We start from the raw sequence: 21,701 nt of genomic DNA, 5'->3' as shown, positions 1-21,701 counted from the left end.
TCCAAAAACGTGTGGATCGTACAAGCTGTTTCATTGAATAGGCGGTTGTAATTAAATAATTCATATAATAAAAAGAAATATATGAAATTACATTTAAAATGATATAACTGTTAAAACAAACGTAATATAACAGGTAATTTATGGATCGTTTCGTAATCGATTAAAACAACAAAAACCACCAATTAGTCATCCCATTGTGGCCCCGAAGTGTTGAATAAACGACAGAACTCGTTAATAGAACGTTACACTCTTTTATTACTTCTTATGAAAACACCAGGTGTACGCATTGAATAGTCCAGATGCAACTTTACATTAACGTCTCGGAACGTCGTTACTTCGAGCGTACAAACAATTCTCCTTACACGATTTCCTAGTTTTTATTTTATAATTACGAATTGTTTCATTAAGAAATCATTCGCGTCAGAACGGTTCAACGAAATCGAGAAACCATTGCAACGTCGGGGGTTGGTGGGTCGGTAAAACAGGTCAGGATCGTTGTATGTAGAAATTTTATATTTCTTAGAAGTGCTACGACTAACAACAAACTGTATATTCATTCGAATGTCCTCACTGATATTCGCGACTCGACGGTACCGTTTTAGGGCAAGCACACATCCACCGTGATTCTGAAGTCCCAATCCCCCTCTTATCAGTAATCCTTGTTAGCGACAATTAATTGCGTACTTAAATAATTCAATCCGCACGAATCGGAGGATCGCGATCGAAAGAATCGTCCTAACCTATCGCTTTTTTTTCTTTTCTTTTCTTTTCCTTTTTTTACCAATGCACTCACAATTCGTAACAAAAGTAATCCCACTCGACGAGAACGTATCGTGGTTATATAGTACGAAGCCAATGGTAAAAAAATTCCCTTATGTTCACGTTCTTACATCACGATCTAACACCTAGCTTATCTATTAAATTAACTTTACTTAAATCGTCGGTGATCGAATGTAGTTCTTCGTATGACTAAAAATCACCTGTCTAGAGTCACACAACTGAGGCACTGTCCTAACCGAAACAAAATCAAATGTTATCCGCGACCTGAATGATCTTCCTCCTTCAATTCTGCATGTTTTTTTTTTGTTTCTCCTTCCAAAATACATACGTCCGAGTTTATTCGATTTTTTTCCCCTTTTCTTTCGCTTCCAAAACTGCAATGAATCGTTGACACTCGCTGGCGCCTTGGAATGTTAATGTTCATCGATATCACGAATTCGTGCGCACGAACATCGTTAATTTTCCAGTGATCTCCAGAAGCGTTGAGCAATATTACATAGATAAATATTGTTTTACATAAAATAGCGATTCTAAAATTGCACGATTGGAACCTGTGTTTTATAGAATACGAAACTGTGACTCATAGGACGAATAATATGCGTGACTGAATAATTGAACAGTTCATTTTCCAAGATGGCGCGCAAGCCATTGCAGGACTCGACTTCGAATGTTGTTAATTGTACGATCAACGAATAAAATAAAACGAAGACATCGTCGCGATGCTTCATAAAATACTCGATGATCCGTCACGCGTGTAAACGGAAATGTCTCTTACTCGCTTTTGTTAATGTTAATGTAACGTTGTTACTCATCGACAAGTTTCTTTTCTCTTTGTGAAGTTGTATTTGCGCGTTATTATTAAATAAGCAAACGATTAAAAATATCGAAGGAAGAAGAGTCCTACTTCGTGAAGAGCAGCAGGCATCACTCTGTACGCTCTCTCATTTTGTTTAATTCCACGCATAGATGTTACACTAGAATTGTGTTTTAGTCTATCTTCACTGTGGAGTAAATCTTTCGTACAAATGCGTTAGTACCGACGTAACCAACTGTTCCACACATTATACCTAAGGCGAGGCTGAATAACGCCATATAACCAAAGTAAAATGCTGTCTGAAAGAGACCGTACATTCTGGAACAAAGAGCACGGTGTAATTATATTTTTCAATAAACGTACCTTTTCTTTCAATTCGAAATTGCTTATGTATGATAGAAGCATACTTAGTCTTGAAGAAGAAATAATAGAAGGAGTATATGTAGACATATCCAGCCGTTGAAGCTGCAGCTAAGAAACTTGTCCACTGCCTGTAAGGAGAGGGTCAATGAGCATGCGTTGAAAAAATTATCTATAACGATTTCATGATTCTATTAATTATCAAGCAATTCTTACCATCGATAGTCTTCAGCGTTCAGCAAGAAATATGTACATACGATAGTAACACAGACGGTTACTATCATTAGAATAACGAATACTAGTAACATAAAACCATAGACATAATAGATTTTATATGCCCAGAATGAGGTAAAAATAAAGTACCTGAAAGAATACATATTTAAGTTGAATTACTTTGGAAATTATTCAAAATGTAAATGATGAAACATACATTTCAATGAATATCGATCCAAAAGGCAAAATACCCCCGAGCATTATAATAATCAGCGGTTCCATAAACCACTTTTTCTCGGGGATAGGTCGGGGTACTGCGTTCACTCTACATGGTGCGTCCGGTGTTCCAGCTAGATTGCGGCCTAAGATAGTTCCAACCAATGTCAAGGGTAATATAACAAATATGCAAATGCATGTAACTGCCACCTGAATGAAGTAAATAAAATAGAGATATAATATAAATAAATTTCACTGGCATCAGAAATAAATATAAATACAGTAATACTCACCATAGAACCGAAAGGTATTGCACGGCTAGCATGGTAATACATGGCAATGAAATTGATGAAGAATGCAGTGCCACAAACGATAAGAGGCAACATAAAGGCACTGAGAATCATTTGTTTGATCCAAATTCGACCTCCCATACGAGCATACAAGCCTCCTCCGGCATACCCGTTTATAGGTGATGTAGCAGCGTATACAAAAATTGCTGTAGATAGCATTGAACCTCTTTCAGTGTACAGCTCTCCAAGAATAGCAAAAATGATAACGCTAAGTACAACAACTGTGACCTGAAACCAAATATAGCATGTGACTTTGAGTGCTTGTTAAATTGGAAACATTTAACTGTTAAAGTAATTACCTGATAGCCTGCGCCTATTAAAGCAGAGAAAAGCATTGCATGACTAGCTGGTCTAAAGACATCCCCATGAACTTGCTTCCAACCGTACTCATCTCCTAAATCTCTTTCCATATCGTCCATTTCTTCATCCCTACTATATCTAGCATAATCTTTCCTTAAAGTACGCATTAAAATCATTGAGACAAGCCCAACAAGGAAGATCACCATCATAAAACTATTGAAGATACTGAACCAGTGAATCTAAAAGGAACAGAAACATTTGAATATCAAATTGGACATTTTTTTTTCTAAAATGTTTCATTCACAGCTCTTACTCTGTGTTGGAAGAAATTGGGATCCAAGTATTTATCAAATCTGTCTTCGAATTTAATATTACTCTTCTTCCAATTAACTTCATAACTGAAAGAGATAGGTGCATCTGGTTCTAGCTTCACTTTGTTTTCACTTGTTAAATTTACGTCAACTATTTGCTTTCCATTGTAACCTATATCAAACTTTTTATGCGTCCAAATATAATAAGATATACCTCCATTACTTTCTTCTGGATCTCCGACAACCCCTAATTCATGTGATATAAAAATCAATCAGTATAATGGCAAAAGAATACTCATAAATGAAAAGAATATTATGCATTACCCCAAATTGGTAAGTCATCCATATACATCTTGTACCAATATTGATTCTTGACTGCATATATGAAAGCTTTCTCCTTCTCTTCGGTCAATCTTATCTGACAATACTCCATTTTCGCAACATCAGCTGTAAATATGCCGAATAGAAACTTCCATAATCTACATAAACGTATAATACTGTTTAACAGCAATAGGTAAAATTATGAATTACCCTTGAATTCGATCTCAAGGCCACTAAATCTAAGTTCAATGCCTTGTAGTGCCTCAGAAAATGTTTCATGGTAATGATTAATGACATTTTTTGTGCCCATACAAAATGGTAGCGAATAGTATGAATAAGTTTCTTGACGGTTATGATATGGTCCAACTGTACTCATCCATAGTACTACTTCGTCATTATCTTCGTACTAAGAATATAAATAGCTGTGTTAATACGATGAAACGTAACAGGAATATAAAATCATCGTAGAATATAATATCAAAGTAACGCGTGACAAAATTCTTTTACTGAAAAATATATTGTTACGATTAATGTTCGAAATCGATATAAAATTTAACACTGTTTTCTTTCAAAAATGGTGCACATCGGGCATACAAAATCGTGATTACATATTGACTTTTCTACACAGATAAGGAAAGAATGAATTCCAGCGATAAGAAGTGTAAGTTGTACATCGTAAATATGTTAATTATATGTACGTGACGGTCTTACAGCTTTGACATTTCGAAAATATGTCAATTTAAAATACTTACGACGTGACTGTGCTCGTCGGAACGGGCAAAGGGGAGTAGGCTAAGCGCCACAAAGTGGAATAACAATCGAACCCGACACATGTTCATCGTGACGGGAAGGCGCGCTAGGCGCCTTATGCTACTACAGATAGAAATTCAACGATATTTGATAATAAAGACATTCCATATATTCTCAGAATGTGATTAACGTAGCAGAAACACCGGACGGACAGACATCAGTGGACACGTATTAAAATGCAACGATGACACTCACAGTAACCGCTAATACGCGCTAGCTCTTAAGGACGTTCCCCTACTTTGATATCAGATAGCGCTCCCGTCGTATTCGTACTTAAAGCCTATATCGAAATTAGCGATGTTTTCACTGCCATGGAATAGAGCATCGACGTTGAAATATTTAGATTAGAAAACCTCATGGTGTACCATAAGATCGTATCGCATTACCACTTCTGCCAATACTGAAAATACCGTACATGCACAGTAACCAATTGTATTCAAGTATATCACTCACGTGGTTAGAAAAGCAAAAAAGAAATATTTACTTTAAAATTGGATTTTAAGAATCGTTAAAATATCCCTTTTGACATGTAATTGTATAATATTGATACAATTTTTTTCGATTCTTAAAAAGTAATTTAAGACTAATATGTTTCTTTATCAGTAATAAATCTAGATATGATTAAATCGGGCAATTACAACTTATTGAAAATGCATAGCATAAAAGAAAGATGGACATGTATTTATTTTTTTACAGGCTTTCTCTGGTATAATTATAATCATTAAAAAGTTAAACACTGTTACTGTTATTCTTCGGGCCAGGGCTTTCCTATGCCTTGCGATGCACCCATTCTTGATGGATCTTGACTCGGATAATGTATAGGAGTTGTTCCTGGAGGGAAGATTGGTGTTGCAGCAGCAGCTGTCATTTGAGGTGGAAACATGAATTGTGGGGCAACTGGTGGTGGAGGTATCATCATTGGTGGTATCATGCCAGGAGTAGTTTGTAGATTGAAGAAATTGTTTCCCATGCTTTCTGGAGGTGGTGGTAAAGCACCAGGTAAACCTGGTACAGGCTCCAGAATTTCCCTGGTTGCCTCTGCTGCTGATACAGTTTGCCTTCCTTGAGACCGTCCCCATTTAATTGTTAATCTTCTTCCTCCCAGTATCAATTTGTTGAATGTTCTTTCTGCTGCTGCTTCAGCAGCACTTCTTTGCGTGTACTGAATAAAAGCACACTGTTGACGAGGAACCATTGTTACTGATCGTATTTCTCCATACTGATAAAAATGATCACGTAACTGTTTCTCTGTTAGAACATCTCCCAAATTGCCAATATATAAAGTCGTGATAGATTTGTCTTCTGGTGGATCCAACTTAGGCATTGCTGCAGCTCTACGCATTAGTTTGTCAGCAACAGGATCATTTACACCATAATATCGATCTTTGATGTTCTGATCAGCCAATGGATCATCAGGATCTGTAGGCTTCTCATGACGGTATGGACATTCTTCACCTCTCTTACATTCTCCTTTAACCCAGAATGAACAGATGTGTGGTCTATTCCTTTTATAATAAGGACTTGTTCTTGCTAATTTCATTAGCAAATCACTGGCAGCTGCTGATTTACCAACAGCTCCTGCTGGTGATGTTGGATCTATTTTACTAATTTCACTATCTATGTTTTGTACATAATATTCTTTGTTTACATCTGATCTAGGGAGATCATCTTTGATTTTAAGCGCTGCGTCGCGCACTTGAATGGGTAAACCATATTCTAAATCAAGCAGACATGTCTGGCAAACATTTTTCAAGCGACTGCATGTCTGACACACTTCAGTTTTCTTAAAACGCATCCTTGCACCAGGACACCATCTGAATACTGTGAACGGACGCATGCATATTTTGCATTCTTTTCCATATCTTTCTTTTGTCTGTAATGGAAATAGAATGTTTGTTGACATTGCCTAAGAATAGTAATAATTATATAATTCATTAAAATATACTCACCATGCGTATATATGGATTATCACCTAAGCAAGTCTGACATAATATTGGAAATTCCTAAAATGATACACGACATGTTAACTAAATCATGTTTTGACAAGTTCACGATCGTTCTACAGGTTTAACAGTACTTACAGCATCTTCCCAATTCTGTCTATTATACGTGTTCGTAGTTTTCGATGTGGCCATTTTTAACTACTTTATGTTACAGAGATTTCACGCTTACAAGGCGAGTCACAATAAAAAGATTTATATCGTTTTAATAAATGTTACAATTAAAATGATTCATTACACAATACGAGCGGACATTAATGTTTATTATTCAATGGATAGCTGGCAAACACAGAAAGTAAACCACTACTGTCATCTACTTCAATGTATCGCATCAGAACATTTTCCACTAATATGGTTACGAGAAACTCATGTTCTCATGAAAACCATTGTACAGGTTTGAACTTTTCTTGAATCTAGGGGAAAGTTACTATCATTAATATCGTGCATTAATTCCGTTCTAAAATATTTTTAATAATAAATAAAAAATGGAACTTATTTTCTTTTATCTAATCTTACCGTTATTAAAGAATGAAGCGTGACTCATGCATGATTTTCGATGCGTTTAGGAACACGTGAACAAGTTGATTGAATGAGTAATAACGGAATTGCCAAGAGAGGGAGATACTTGCAACGGGAAAGAACAGTTAGTGGTAGTCGCGACGCAGAAGGCCGCGGGAGAACCTGTGCGTGCTCGTTACAAAATGGCTACGTCCGACTCCAAAGCGCCTTTGAGAACCGTAAAGAGGGTCCAATTTGGTATTCTTTCTCCCGATGAAATAGTAAGTTCGTTAATTCTAAACGGGCGAACAAGCGTAATATAATTTTTATCGCGGCATGTGGAACTATTTCGTCATGAGTCGACATTTTATGGAACTTTATCGTGCGAGAACGCAGGATATTACAAACAGACGCTCGTGTTGATCTTCGATGAGCACTTCTTATCTGTATCGGTTGATATTCATGGAAAAATATCATTAAAAACGATAAATCGCGTACAATATGAATTGTTTATTACTCTGCTGTTTAATTAATGTGAACGTGTGCAATACATCGTTGCTTCTTTCGTTTCATGACTTGTGTGAAAATTTTTAGTTAATATTCGAGAAATGTGAAAGTACTGAATTTACGTTTGTGTATATTTCACAGATGATTTTCAAATAAAATAAAATGTTACTGATCTGCAATAATGCATAGATAGTTGTTGTATTTCTTTCTGTTTCTTGTGGAATATGTGTTTTCTATTGTAAATTGATTAATACTGAAAAATGGCAATATGATGTGAGATATAAGTTATCAGTTTGTGCATATGATTTTATGTATTATTAGCTTTATTATTAATGTTAGGAACTTCATGTAATTGTGTATATTTTGTGCAGCGTCGGATGTCAGTCACAGATGGCGGCATTCGCTTTCCTGAAACTATGGAAGGCGGTCGTCCGAAGCTTGGTGGACTTATGGACCCGAGACAAGGTGTTATTGATAGAAATTCTCGGTGTCAGACATGTGCTGGTAACATGACAGAATGTCCAGGACATTTTGGTCACATTGATTTGGCTAAACCAGTCTTTCATGTTGGTTTTATAACGAAAACAATAAAAATATTGAGATGTGTGTGCTTTTATTGTTCAAAATTGCTTGTCAGTCCAGTAAGTATTATTTGTAAATGTGTCTTTTAATCTTCAATTCTCTCCTTTCTGTAATACTATGTTGTTCATTATAGCACAATCCAAAAATCAAAGAGATTGTCATGAAAACTAAGGGTCAACCACGTAAACGGCTCACATTTGTCTATGATTTATGTAAAAGTAAGAACATTTGTGAAGGTGGTGATGAAATGGACATTAACAAAGAAAATCAAGAACAACAAACTGCAGAAAGAAAACCAGGCCATGGTGGTTGTGGTAGATATCAGCCAAACCTGAGGAGGTCAGGTTTGGATGTTACAGCAGAATGGAAACACGTAAATGAAGATTCCCAAGAAAAGAAAATTGCACTAACAGCAGAAAGAGCATGGGAGATATTAAAACACATTACAGATGAGGAATCATTTATTCTTGGTATGGATCCAAAATTTGCTAGACCGGATTGGATGGTGGTAACAGTTTTACCAGTCCCACCTTTGTCAGTGAGACCAGCAGTTATTATGTACGGTTCAGCAAAGAATCAGGATGATTTAACACATAAATTGGCGGATATCATAAAAGCTAACAATGAATTAATTAGAAATGAACAGGCTGGAGCAGCTGCACATGTAATATCTGAAAACATAAAAATGTTGCAATTTCACGTAGCAACACTGGTTGACAACGATATGCCTGGAATGCCAAGGGCGATGCAGAAATCAGGAAAACCGTTAAAAGCTATAAAATCAAGATTGAAGGGGAAAGAAGGCAGAATCAGAGGAAATTTGATGGGAAAACGTGTTGACTTTTCAGCTCGTACCGTCATCACGCCAGACCCTAACTTACGAATCGATCAAGTAGGCGTTCCTCGTAGTATTGCCCAGAATTTGACCTTTCCAGAGATCGTAACGCCTTTCAATATCGACAAAATGCAAGAACTCGTCAGACGTGGAAACTCGCAGTATCCAGGTGCAAAGTATATTGTCAGAGATAATGGTGAAAGGATAGACTTACGATTTCATCCGAAACCATCCGACTTGCATCTGCAATGTGGCTACAGAGTAGAACGTCACATTCGCGACGGCGATTTAGTGATCTTCAATCGTCAGCCAACGTTGCATAAAATGAGTATGATGGGACACAGAGTGAAAGTTCTGCCTTGGAGTACGTTTCGTATGAATCTTAGTTGTACGTCACCGTACAACGCCGATTTCGACGGCGACGAGATGAACCTGCACGTGCCACAGTCAATGGAAACACGTGCAGAAGTAGAAAACATTCACGTGACTCCTCGACAAATTATTACCCCTCAGGCGAACAAACCAGTAATGGGTATTGTACAGGATACGCTTACAGCTGTAAGAAAAATGACGAAAAGGGACGTCTTCATAGAAAAGGAACAAATGATGAACATTCTTATGTTCTTGCCCAGTTGGGACGGCAAGATGCCACAGCCCTGTATATTGAAACCGAAACCTTTGTGGACTGGTAAACAGATCTTCTCTTTGATCATACCAGGTAACGTGAACATGATCAGAACCCACAGTACACATCCAGACGAAGAAGATGATGGTCCATACAAATGGATCTCCCCCGGTGACACGAAGGTCATGGTAGAACACGGAGAACTTGTCATGGGCATTTTATGTAAGAAGACTTTGGGTACATCCGCTGGATCTCTGCTTCATATTTGTATGTTGGAGCTGGGCCACGAAGTCTGTGGACGGTTTTATGGAAACATTCAAACCGTAATCAACAATTGGCTGTTACTGGAAGGTCACTCTATTGGTATCGGAGATACTATTGCTGATCCTCAGACCTACTTGGAAATTCAGAAAGCGATTAAGAAAGCCAAAGAGGATGTCATAGAGGTTATCCAAAAAGCTCACAACATGGAGCTGGAACCATCTCCTGGTAACACCTTGAGGCAGACTTTCGAGAATCAAGTGAACAGAATCTTGAACGATGCTCGTGACAAGACTGGAGGTTCTGCCAAGAAATCTTTAACCGAGTACAACAATCTGAAGGCTATGGTGGTGTCAGGTTCAAAGGGGTCCAACATTAATATCTCCCAGGTTATTGCTTGCGTGGGTCAACAAAACGTTGAAGGTAAGCGAATTCCGTTTGGCTTCCGGAAGAGGACGTTGCCACATTTCATCAAAGACGATTACGGTCCTGAGTCCAGAGGATTCGTTGAGAACTCTTATCTTGCTGGTCTGACTCCATCCGAATTTTATTTCCACGCTATGGGAGGTCGTGAAGGTCTTATCGATACCGCTGTGAAAACCGCAGAAACCGGTTACATCCAGCGTCGTTTGATAAAGGCTATGGAGTCTGTAATGGTGCACTACGACGGGACAGTAAGAAACTCTGTAGGACAATTGATCCAGTTACGATACGGTGAAGACGGTCTCTGCGGCGAGACCGTGGAGTTCCAAAACTTGCCTACCATTAAACTGAGCAATAAAGCATTCGAGAAGAAGTTCAAATTCGATCCAACCAACGAACGTTATCTGCGTCGTATATTCAACGAAGACATTGTCAGAGAGATGATGGGATCTGGCGAAGTGATCTCTGAATTGGAAAGGGAATGGGAACAATTGAACAAGGATCGTGCGGTGCTCAGAGAGATTTTCCGTAGCGGTGAATCGAAGGTGGTATTGCCCTGCAATTTGCAGAGAATGATTTGGAATGTACAAAAGATTTTCCACATAAACAAACGAGCACCTACTGACCTCAGTCCTATGAGAGTTATACAAGGTAAATAGTAAATGATTTTAGAAACATAAACAGCTGACGTATCAGAGTAATCAATGAAAACCATGATTTACAGGTGTGAAGGATCTCCTGGAGAAATGTATCATTGTGGCTGGCGATGATAGACTCAGCAAACAGGCGAATGAAAACGCCACTTTGCTGTTCCAGTGTTTAGTGAGGTCAACGCTGTGTACAAAATGTGTTTCAGAAGAGTTTAGGTTGTCTGGCGAAGCCTTCGAGTGGCTTATTGGAGAAATTGAAACAAGATTCCAGCAAGCACAGGTACATATGGCATTAATTGTGTATAGGTGTATTGTGACATGAATATATCTTTAGATATTAAATGAATCTATAAATTTTAATATATCTTTATACTTTAGGTATCACCTGGTGAGATGGTAGGTGCTCTAGCTGCCCAGTCACTCGGTGAGCCAGCCACTCAGATGACGTTGAACACTTTCCACTTTGCTGGTGTCTCGTCGAAGAACGTAACCCTTGGTGTACCCAGGCTGAAGGAAATCATCAACATCAGTAAGAAACCGAAGGCTCCCTCGCTGACTGTGTTCCTAATTGGAGCTGCGGCAAGGGACGCCGAGAAGGCGAAGAACGTCCTCTGTCGCCTGGAGCACACCACGCTGAGGAAGGTCACAGCGAACACAGCGATCTACTACGATCCAGATCCACAGAACACCGTGATCGCGGAGGATCAAGAATTCGTGAACGTCTACTACGAGATGCCTGATTTCGACCCGACTAAAATCTCACCGTGGCTTCTTCGTATCGAGTTGGATCGCAAGAGGATGACCGATAAGAAGTTGACCATGGAACAGATCGCGGAGAAGATCAACGCCGGTTTCGGCGATGATTTGAATTGCATATTCAACGACGACAACGCTGAGAAATTGGTCTTGCGAATTAGGATAATGAACAGCGACGACAAATTCACAGGAGACACGGAGGAGGAGACTGTAGACAAAATGGAGGACGACATGTTCCTCCGGTGCATCGAGGCGAATATGCTCAGCGACATGACTTTGCAGGTATGTCTGATTAAATTTTAAAAAATGAACGACGAATCATTGAGACCACAGATCTAATCCATGATGTTTTACATGTTTTCAGGGTATTGAAGCCATAGGAAAAGTGTACATGCATTTACCACAGACTGATTCCAAGAAACGTATAGTCATCACAGAAACTGGTGAATTTAAGGCGATTGCGGAGTGGCTGCTGGAAACTGACGGGACAAGTTTAATGAAAGTATTGAGCGAAAGAGACGTGGACCCGATTAGGACGTTCAGTAACGACATTTGCGAGATATTCCAAGTGTTGGGTATAGAGGCTGTGCGAAAGTCAGTCGAGAAGGAAATGAACGCTGTACTGCAATTCTACGGTCTTTACGTGAACTATCGTCACCTTGCGTTGCTTTGTGACGTCATGACCGCCAAAGGTCATTTGATGGCTATCACTCGTCACGGAATTAACAGGCAGGATACCGGTGCTCTGATGAGGTAAATTATGAAGAAATCTGACACACTATACCTAAGCTATAAATATTGAAACACTACAAGAGTTCATTTTCCTTTCAAGATGTTCCTTCGAGGAAACCGTGGACGTTTTATTAGATGCAGCATCCCATGCGGAAGTGGACCCTATGAGAGGAGTATCCGAGAATATTATAATGGGACAACTTCCACGTATAGGAACAGGTACTATTATTTACAGTGCTTGATTCTGTCAATTTCTTGTCCTGAACTAACGTGTCTGATCATCATATCTTTTCAGGATGCTTTGATTTACTATTGGACGCAGAGAAATGTAAAGCTGGTATTGAAATACCGATGGCAGTAGGAGCTGGTGTAATGGGAACTGCTGGAATGTTCTTCGGCAGCGTCGCAACACCAAGCATGAGCCCCCAAATGACACCTTGGATGGGTGCGACTCCTGGTTACGGTGCATCAAGCATGTCACCTGGTATGAATAGTTCTGAACATTTTACTGACATTTAAATCCTTTAATGTATTCAATCTATTTATAATAAACGCAATTTTTGTATCAGCTCTGGGCAGTGGCATGACACCAGGAGGTGCATGCTTCTCACCGTCAGGAGCGTCAGACGCCTCAGGACTTTCACCAGCGTACTCCGCGTACTCGCCGCAACCTGGTAGTCCAGGGAGCCCAGGGCCCAGCATGAGTCCGTATCCAATGTCACCAGCAGGTGGAGCGTCGCCCAGTTACTCGCCGACATCTCCAGCCTATTTGCCAACGTCACCCAGCATGACACCGTCGAGTCCCAACTATTCACCAACGAGTCCCACCTACTCGCCCACGAGTCCAAACTACTCGCCGACGTCACCCAGTTACTCGCCTACATCACCGAGCTACTCGCCAACGTCGCCAAGCTATTCACCGACGTCGCCAAGCTACTCGCCTACGTCACCGAGCTACTCACCGACCTCGCCGAGCTACTCGCCAACATCGCCAAGCTACTCACCAACATCCCCAAGTTACTCACCGACGAGTCCTAGCTACTCGCCAACGAGTCCCAGCTACTCGCCGACGTCGCCCAGCTACTCACCAACGTCGCCCAGTTATTCGCCAACGAGTCCCAGCTACTCGCCAACGTCGCCGAGCTATTCACCGACATCCCCAAGCTACTCGCCGACGAGTCCAAGCTACTCTCCGAGCTCACCGAACTACACACCGGCGTCGCCATCCTACTCCCCGACGAGTCCGAGTTACTCGCCGAGCTCGCCGCAATATTCGCCCGCCAGTCCGAGCTACTCACCGAGCAGCCCCAAGTACTCGCCGACGAGTCCGAGCTACTCGCCGACGTCTCCGTCGTTCGCCGGGACCTCGCCACAGTACACGCCCGCGAGTCCAACGTACTCGCCCACGAGTCCGACTTACTCGCCAACGAGTCCCAGCTACTCGCCGAGCTCGCCGCAGCACACAGCCTCCGGCAGCACGAGATACTCGCCCAGCAGTCCGAACTACTCTCCCACCAGCCCGACGTACTCGCCGACGAGTCCTCAGTACTCGCCGTCGAGCACGAAGTACTCGCCCACCAGTCCAACGTACACGCCAACCAGCCCGAGCTACTCGCCGACGAGCCCGACGTACTCTCCGCCGGTGCCGGGCTACTCGCCGACGAGTCCTACCTATTCCCCGGCGTCGCCGGCTTACGAGACAGACGACTAAGTATTACGCATATCTCTATGAATGTTTATCATTAAACACTCAGTATGGAGTAGGTATAAGCATGGTAACTCGTAGTTGCCGCGACTCTGAATTTTCTAAGTCCGTAAATATACACTTAGCGTAAGTTTCTGCACAATTTGTACGATTCTCGTATCCGTTGCCTGTACGATTGTAGACGGTGTCGTTTCTCCGAGGTCGGGGAAGAGGATCGGACACTCGGGGCGAGCGACGGCCTATAGCCGGCCGTGACGATGAAGGATTATGCGTGTTCTTGCAGGGCATTATGGGCTTACGGATATATAGCGATTTGCATACATGCATACGGAAGAACGTTATCGCGAATCGAGTTCAATCGAAGTCACGGTATTATACACAAGGAGACGATTGTGTCCGTAAGTCCAAAGTGTCCTATGGGGTTCGACATAGTCCTTGTTTTCCAACGTTCTTGTAGCATACATTTTTATCGTTCACTAAAGATAATTCTTATGTGTTTGATTAGTAACGCGATGAATGGGGGAGTTCACTGTATGGAGAAGACAGTAGACGCTCTTGTGGGTCTTCGTTTCACTCGCCTCGCGTCCGAGGAAGTCGTTCGCCGCGTTCGATAGAATATCAAGTTACGTTTTACGTGGGTAACTTTTTAACCGCACGTGGAAACCGGTTCGCGTCCACGTCGATGCCGGACAGTGCGGGTTACTCTGCGAAATGAATCGCGAGAGACTGCCGTTGCTCCTCAGAGAGGCGAACTCGAACTTGTCGCTTCTGTTCGCCACGTTATGCGTCATCGACATATTCGGCGTATTTCCGATCATCGCGTTGCCGCGCGCAATCGTCGAGTGCGGTAAGTTTACTCGTCAATTGTTTCTTCTTCTTCTCCGTTTTTTTTCTTTTTCTTTCCGCGACGCTGCTGAGTTGCCAATCCAAAAGTTAATGTTCGACGATATTTTTAATTAATCACGCCGAGACTTTTGTGAATATTCTTTCATTACGTTAGCTTAGTTGTTAGTTTTAAGGCGCCTGGTATGTATTGCCGGGGATTTATTTTATAAACTATAATATATATGTGTATATAAATACACACAGGTACAGACACACACATACACACGTACACGTACACATACACGAGCATATAGTCGATTGTAAGTACAATGTAACATTGTTTCACAGAATATTTTATTTAAATTGAAGCGGTTTATATTATTGACTTGTATTTTGAATGATTATTGTAAGAAATGTTTATGCGATGATGCGCGAGGAATCGTGAGAGAGTGAGAGTGTGTGTGAGAGAGAGAGAGAGAGAGAGAGAGAGAGAGAGAGAGAGAGTGTTGAATATTTGAAGGAAATAAAGTTGGTTAACTTGTTAAAAAAATATTTATTGTAAATACCTAGTTCGGTGTCTCGCGCTGATGATATTGAGCTGTAGTAATATAGATATTGTAGGGATTGAATTTAATCTTTTAAAACGACCGAGAATAAGGGTGAACGTGTTGTGTAATTTTTAGGATTATACGGGATTCCCCTCGTTTTCGTTGTGTTCGGTTTGCAAATTTACACAGCGGTTCTCCTTGGGAAATCATGGATGATTGCGACTACTCTAGATCCACAAATATCACGAAAAAATCGGTAATGTGTTACCAATTTTTAGTTTATATGGGAATTAAATAAATTTTATATTTTTTAACGTAGAGGCATTCTGTGCGTGATTAAGTTTTATTTGATGAATTATGATCTTCCTTTCAGACACCCTCTTGCTGCTGTGACTGAATTAACTTTAGGTACTCGGGCGAGGACTTTAGTCACTATAATTCTAGATCTTACTGTGTTCGGTTGCAGTATACCTAACTTATTGGTTGGTACGTTCTTGTTATAGCTTCAACTAATGCTGTACATTGTTAGGTACATGTTGATTATAAATGACTGATAAATTTCAGCTTCGCAAAATTTACAATTGTTTGGATCCAGAATATCAGGACAACGATTCGATCTGTCTTTCTGCTATTGGCTTCTAGTTGTGGGTGTACTTTTATGTCCAATTATGTGGCTTGGAAGTCCACGTGATATGAAGTAACTCATATCAATTTCAGTGATATGTTCAATCTTTTTTAAAAACAATAAAATTTTATACAAATGTAGTATAAATGAGATTACATATATGTACATTGTATATGTTGATTGCAAGTTTCGAACAACTTCAAAATTTACAGTACATTACAGAAATAATTTTCAGAATATTGGCAACGTTTTCCTGTATGGCAGTCTTGTTAACAGCGATGTTGATATGGTGGTGTATAGTTGCTGATAATCGAGAACTGAACACTTTACCAGTGCCTACTTCTCCTTCCTGGGATAAATTTATTTCTGGGTAAAGCATTGCAAAAGTTAATGCTGTTACCTCCAAGACAATATTTTTCATTAAATAATTTTTTAGATATGGAATGCTGGCATTTCAATTTGACGTGCATCCAACATTAATGACTGTCCAAGTGGATATGCGTCGTCCTCAAGACATCAACAAAGCTGTTTTAATTTCTTTCTTGGGTAACAATATTCTTTCCTTAATTCAATCATTTTCTCTATTATTCCTATCAATAATCAGTACCATTTATTATAGTGAGCGGTTCACTGTTTGCTGTTACTACTGGTTTAGCTGTCTGGAAATATGGTGGTAGTACAACAGCCAATGTTTTGCAAATGGTTCCAGGCGATTTTACTATGAATGCAGCTATACTACTCGCTTCTCTACAATTATGTTTCTCTAGTGCTCTTGGTCACTCTGCACTTTTTCAGGATTTAGAAGATCAATGGAATATTCAACCATGTAAGAGTTCAAGAATAATATTCTTTGTTAGTCAAATCAAGAAAACCTAATTGCATCAATGTCTTACTACAAGTATCTTGCACTGTATATACTTGTTCATAGCTTTTGGATGGAAACGGTGTGCCGTAAGGTCAGCCATTATCTTTCTTGGAGTGGCTGTAGGAGAAACAGTACCAAGGTTCGATATTGTAATGGCGCTCATTGGAGGATCTCTAACGGGTCCATTAGTCTTTGTGCTTCCTCCATTGGTATATTCGAAAATTATGGCTTTAAAGAAAAGATCCATGCGTACATCAACGCCTGACGTGTACTCTGGGTCTGAGAGACGTAGAAGCATTGGAGGAGGCATCTCAGCGGATTCAAGAATACATTCGAGGTCAATTTATTACGGTGTTCTAGGCATGCCAAAGAATGACTACCATCGATATTCATACGTTTATTACGACGAGCTGGAAGATGAGTTCGATGATATCGTAGGTTACGATGACAATACTGTTAACGTCAGGGAACCTAATGAACAATATTTAATGACAACAAGGAGGCATGATGGCGAACCAGTATTCATAGATGCCAGTCGTTCCTACAGAACCCATAGAAGAATAGTTCCTGAGGAATCAGTACGAAAGACGATTCTAAATTGCACTCTTCGAAGATGGCATGATTATTTTGGTTACCTGATCGTATTATTCGGTATTGCAGTTACCATTTCGTCGACGTACATAAATATAAAGAACACGATACGTTACGTCCAATTCACACCACCGTGTATCGTGAATGCCACTGTTTTACAAAATCCTGGATCAATATAAATGTCTTATTAACGGGAAGCATTACTGCACACGATCTTCTGTGTCATATTTATAGTACGTGCACAATAGCAAGACAGTTTATAACTGTACACATTACTAATTGAAGTTGTGTGAATAATTTTTTACAGAACATAGTATTACAATATTTATCTTACTAATTATTTAAAAATAATGTTGGTGATCAGTGTGAAACATACTTGACTTTTCTAATGAAATTTCATCATTTTTTTGATAGTGAATATATCATTTTCCCTGATTTAATATCCATTATCCATAGAAAAATTTCCTTTTAATATTCCACGTCGAAAAGAGTGTTTAAGAAGTTCAATTCAAATTTTTCTAAGCGGGCTTCGTACTTCCGGGACTTCGAGCCAGATGGCAGCACTGTGATAATAAAAAATTCGCGCCCTTTGATAAACACGTGGATTTTAAAATTCTTCTTTAAATTAAACTTGCATTTTATCTGAAATATATCTGTATTATTCTATATTTTTATTTTGTTATTGTGTTTGAGAAATCCCATCGACAATGAGGCATTTTTGAATATATAAATATCACATAGATGGAAAATTGTTTCATAACATCATACACGTGTTCAAGAGCATCGAGCATTGATAATCAGCTGATTTGATTAACTATTCTTAACCACGAAGGTTACCTTGAAAAATTCAGCTATCAAATATATGTGCCATGACTTCCGTACTTAGACAAATAAGTGTCAAAATCAGAATACCGATCATCGAATACATTTGATTCAATTATTTCACGATTGCTAGACACTGTAATTGTATCAACGTCTACGTTACGAATCTGGCGACATTAAAATAAATTATACACAAAAATATAGTATAATTCAGAATTATCGCGTATTCCGATAAAATATTATTTCTATTGTTATTCTATTTAATCTATACCTCTGTTTAGCTTATATTTAACATTTTTCTAAGTCATGTCCCTCGTAGTGAACGACACATTACGTCACATCATCCAACATTTTTTTTTTAATAAATTTAGTGGAGGGGATAAGATCCAACCTGTGACGTTTACGAACCAGATCTTACGATACTGTCCGCGCCAAACGAATGAGCCGTCCTCGTCGGATCCATTTTGTCTGCTAACATTAATTCCTCGTCAATTCGCTTGATCTCGATCGTGATCAAGGAAAAGATAATCAAAGATGATTCCGACGTGCATCAGAAATATCGGTGTGCAAACATCGAAACGCAACGTGAGTACCAAAAATCCGACGATCAACGAATGACCTCTAGCTTAGCTACTTGCCAATACGTTCCATGCCAGGGTCTTGTTATAATTTCTAATCGTACTATCTTCCCTCAAACCTTGCGATTGATCGTTTGATCTTTCTTTTTTTATATCACCTGGTGTCTCGCCAGTTCGGGAGCTGGAACGAGGTAATTATCTGTTGAGATTTGTGTATTATTGCCGACATCCTCATGCCGTGCTCAATTCTCCTTTCGCTACTTTTTTCGCTTAATCGTCACACTTTCCGTGAGTTCTTTCCTTGATGAAGCAACGTTTCAAATTCCGACCACTTGCACTAGCGGAGTTCCATTTACAAAGTGTTATGTTGAGACTGTGCACATTTACTTTACGTTGCATCCGTTTTATTATTTGTTTTTAGCATTTTTGTAGATATTTGAATATTGAGGTATTTACGATGCGAACAGTTTTTGCGGTGTAATAAAAAAGTGTTGGTTAAAAGCGATCGGCTGTAAGCGCTTGTATAAGTTGTTTATTGTAAATTCCTCGATTATGAAAGTTTATATACATGTGATTCTATGACTCTCTGAATCAAATGGGGAAAATTCAAATTTTCTGTACATTTTTAGGTGGTTTCCTTTTTCTTCAATAAGAAGAATAATTATGCCACGGAAGCTACATTCGAAACGAAACCTTTTCGGTTACACAAATTGGACAGTGGACCATCGACGCGCGTGACAGTAACGAAAGAGGAGGCATTAGAAATGTACAAGAAGCTGCACACTATCCGTCGTATGGAAACATCGGCTGGTAACCTGTATAAAGAAAAAATTGTCAGAGGTTTCTGCCATTTGTACTCTGGCCAAGTAAGTTGTTAAAGCACGAGTTACTAAATTTTTCAATAAGTTATGTCTAATAACATACAAACGTATATTGTTTTTATAGGAAGCTTGTGCAGTTGGCATTAAATCGGCCCTTAGATCTCAAGATGCTGTGATCACAGCCTACCGTGCTCATGGATGGACTTATCTAATGGGAATTGAACCATTCGGTGTTCTAGCTGAATTAACTGGTAGAAAGGGTGGAAATGCGAAAGGTAAAGGTGGCTCCATGCACATGTACTCCAAAAACTTTTACGGTGGAAACGGCATTGTCGGTGCTCAAGTGAGTATTAGAAACTTTTCAGACTTCTAAACTAACACGTACATAGATTATCAATACCTCATCAATTTCAAGTAATTTATACTCTTAGGAAATTCTAGAACAGTTCTTTCTAACATAAAACTTTTCAACAGAGAAGATTCCAGAAACTGTTGCAATCATTAAATCAAATGCTAATGCATTACAGCCATATAAAATTCACAGGTGCCATTGGGAGTTGGAATCGCCTTTGCACAGAAGTACATGAACACAGGAGGTGTATGTGTCACATTGTACGGAGACGGTGCAGCCAATCAAGGACAAGTATTTGAAGTATATAACATGGCTAAACTGTGGGATGTCCCTTGTATTTTCGTTTGTGAAAATAACGGATACGGTATGGGTACCAGCGTTGACCGTGCTTCTGCTAGCACAGACTACTACACAAGAGGAGATTACGTTCCTGGAATTTGGGTTCGTTTCCTTAAACGAGTAATCGTCATCGTTTCACGATAATTGTGTCAGAAAATAAATATAATTAAATATATCATTAGGTGGATGGTATGGATGTATTAGCTGTCAGAGAAGCTACAAGATTCGCCATAGACCATTGCACGTCTGGTAAAGGACCAATCGTTATGGAGGCTGTAACCTACAGATACAGTGGTCACAGTATGTCTGACCCTGGTACCAGCTACCGAACAAGAGAAGAAATCCAAGAAGTGAGGCAGACTCGAGACCCCATCACTGGTTTCAAAGAACGAGTCATAAATGCTAATCTCGTTACGCAAGACGAAATCAAAGTATACCATCTCAATGTTCCTTGATATTTAGATTTTTATATTAACTCTAATACTAATTAAACAATTGCTTTCTCGCAGGCAATAGAGAACGAAATAAGGAAACAAGTGGACGACGCCGTGAAAGCTGCCAAGGCGGACACTGAAATCCCATTGAACGAGCTCACTGCTGACATTTACACCAACTGCCAAGAAAAAGAAATTCGCAATACAACTCCCTTCAAACCTCTACCGCATACAAGGCTAGGCCCGGCAGTCAATGCTTAAAGAGAGCTTCTCTAAAAAAACAGTTTAAAGTGAATTAAATCGTATTAAACCTCGTTACTGAAAACAATACCTGCCAATGCAAAAACTAATAGTTTGTACAAAAAAAAAAAAGAATTCTCTATGGGAGATCCCCCTGATCTTAGATGGAAGCAAATAGCGGATCCTTGGAGAGCTGTTTCGTTCGCCAGTTACGGTTCAGTTGTATATATACATACACTATATATTTATTTTATTTATAGATATATATTAGTACCGTACGGGAATGATTCAATGTTTTAGAGCGATTGATATATGACACATTCACTGCCACATTGTAGTCGGCAAAACTTACGTGTACATAATACAGCTACGAATCGAAATAGCAAACGTGTCGAACGACAAATTCGAAGGACAGTGTCACCGTTAGTCTCGTTCTCTTCGTTTACGTATAATATTTATGACTATTACCCCGCGTCAGTAGGAAAAATATCGGAGCAAACGATCGTTTGTATAATAGTAAGTTATGAGAAGTATAAGTAATGTAAGAGACATAGTTCACATTTCAAATAAAACGATACATTTATTTGTAACGCCACGGACCAATTTATTCGC

General features: G+C 39.5%; 5 protein-coding genes and 1 long non-coding RNA gene across 10 annotated transcripts; 3 read left to right on the top strand and 3 right to left on the bottom strand.

The window, feature by feature from the left end:
• Positions 1-231: 231 nt before the first annotated feature.
• Positions 232-4,739, bottom strand: TM9SF3 (transmembrane 9 superfamily protein member 3). The gene is made up of 10 exons (XM_031971023.2): positions 4,418-4,739; positions 3,876-4,071; positions 3,669-3,791; positions 3,347-3,591; positions 3,033-3,272; positions 2,677-2,961; positions 2,385-2,593; positions 2,171-2,317; positions 2,002-2,085; positions 232-1,912 (listed from the first exon to the last, which is right to left on the bottom strand). The coding sequence occupies exons 1-10, from the start codon at positions 4,502-4,504 to the stop codon at positions 1,768-1,770; spliced, it is 1,761 nt and encodes a 586-aa protein (XP_031826883.1). The 5' UTR covers positions 4,505-4,739; the 3' UTR covers positions 232-1,767.
• Positions 4,740-5,135: 396 nt separating this feature from the next.
• LOC116424523 (pre-mRNA-splicing factor RBM22) lies at positions 5,136-6,881 on the bottom strand. Its single transcript, XM_031971037.2, has 3 exons — positions 6,557-6,881; positions 6,425-6,478; positions 5,136-6,348 (listed from the first exon to the last, which is right to left on the bottom strand). Exons 1-3 carry the CDS (start codon positions 6,608-6,610, stop codon positions 5,221-5,223), a joined length of 1,236 nt encoding a protein of 411 aa, XP_031826897.1. The 5' UTR covers positions 6,611-6,881; the 3' UTR covers positions 5,136-5,220.
• A 220-nt stretch (positions 6,882-7,101) lies between these two features.
• Positions 7,102-14,745, top strand: RpII215 (RNA polymerase II subunit RpII215). 2 transcript variants are annotated; one of them, XR_012998646.1, is made up of 10 exons: positions 7,102-7,254; positions 7,852-8,121; positions 8,196-10,857; positions 10,931-11,136; positions 11,235-11,894; positions 11,977-12,365; positions 12,445-12,563; positions 12,640-12,828; positions 12,914-14,447; positions 14,555-14,745. XR_012998646.1 is itself a non-coding variant. In XM_076367854.1 (9 exons), exons 1-9 carry the CDS (start codon positions 7,177-7,179, stop codon positions 14,053-14,055), a joined length of 5,715 nt encoding a protein of 1,904 aa, XP_076223969.1. In that variant the 5' UTR covers positions 7,102-7,176; the 3' UTR covers positions 14,056-14,745. The 2 variants fall into 2 exon arrangements, 1 of the variants encoding a protein (XP_076223969.1); XM_076367854.1 differs by having other exon boundaries at positions 12,914-14,745.
• Positions 14,746-14,752: 7 nt separating this feature from the next.
• On the top strand, positions 14,753-17,914 carry mah (solute carrier family member mahogany). Of its 3 annotated transcripts, none has more exons than XM_076367872.1 (9): positions 14,753-14,896; positions 15,558-15,678; positions 15,796-15,908; positions 15,987-16,119; positions 16,283-16,417; positions 16,484-16,593; positions 16,667-16,873; positions 16,976-17,490; positions 17,573-17,914. In XM_076367872.1, the coding sequence occupies exons 1-9, from the start codon at positions 14,761-14,763 to the stop codon at positions 17,594-17,596; spliced, it is 1,494 nt and encodes a 497-aa protein (XP_076223987.1). In that variant the 5' UTR covers positions 14,753-14,760; the 3' UTR covers positions 17,597-17,914. The 3 variants fall into 3 exon arrangements, with proteins under 3 accessions (XP_076223987.1, XP_076223988.1, XP_076223986.1); XM_076367873.1 differs by lacking the exon at positions 17,573-17,914 and having other exon boundaries at positions 16,976-17,051; positions 17,273-17,414; XM_076367871.1 differs by having other exon boundaries at positions 16,976-17,914.
• Positions 17,334-18,717, bottom strand: LOC116424522 (uncharacterized). The gene is made up of 4 exons (XR_004234483.2): positions 18,597-18,717; positions 17,880-18,066; positions 17,548-17,668; positions 17,334-17,479 (listed from the first exon to the last, which is right to left on the bottom strand). It is a non-coding gene; the product is annotated as an uncharacterized LOC116424522 (long non-coding RNA).
• Positions 18,718-18,758: 41 nt separating this feature from the next.
• LOC116424520 (putative pyruvate dehydrogenase E1 component subunit alpha, mitochondrial) lies at positions 18,759-21,680 on the top strand. Of its 2 annotated transcripts, XM_031971033.2 has the most exons (7): positions 18,759-18,910; positions 19,077-19,094; positions 19,533-19,769; positions 19,849-20,067; positions 20,269-20,517; positions 20,598-20,846; positions 20,925-21,680. In XM_031971033.2, exons 1-7 carry the CDS (start codon positions 18,860-18,862, stop codon positions 21,108-21,110), a joined length of 1,209 nt encoding a protein of 402 aa, XP_031826893.1. In that variant the 5' UTR covers positions 18,759-18,859; the 3' UTR covers positions 21,111-21,680. The 2 variants fall into 2 exon arrangements, with proteins under 2 accessions (XP_031826893.1, XP_031826894.1); XM_031971034.2 differs by lacking the exon at positions 19,077-19,094 and having other exon boundaries at positions 18,762-18,910.
• The last annotated feature ends 21 nt before the right edge of the window (positions 21,681-21,701 follow it).

The sequence above is a fragment of the Nomia melanderi genome, chromosome 5 (genome assembly GCF_051020985.1).
Source record: "Nomia melanderi isolate GNS246 chromosome 5, iyNomMela1, whole genome shotgun sequence".
Lineage (NCBI taxonomy): Eukaryota > Metazoa > Arthropoda > Insecta > Hymenoptera > Halictidae > Nomia > Nomia melanderi.
Note: the sequence above shows the minus strand (reverse complement) of the source record. Positions and strands in the feature narration are given on the sequence as shown.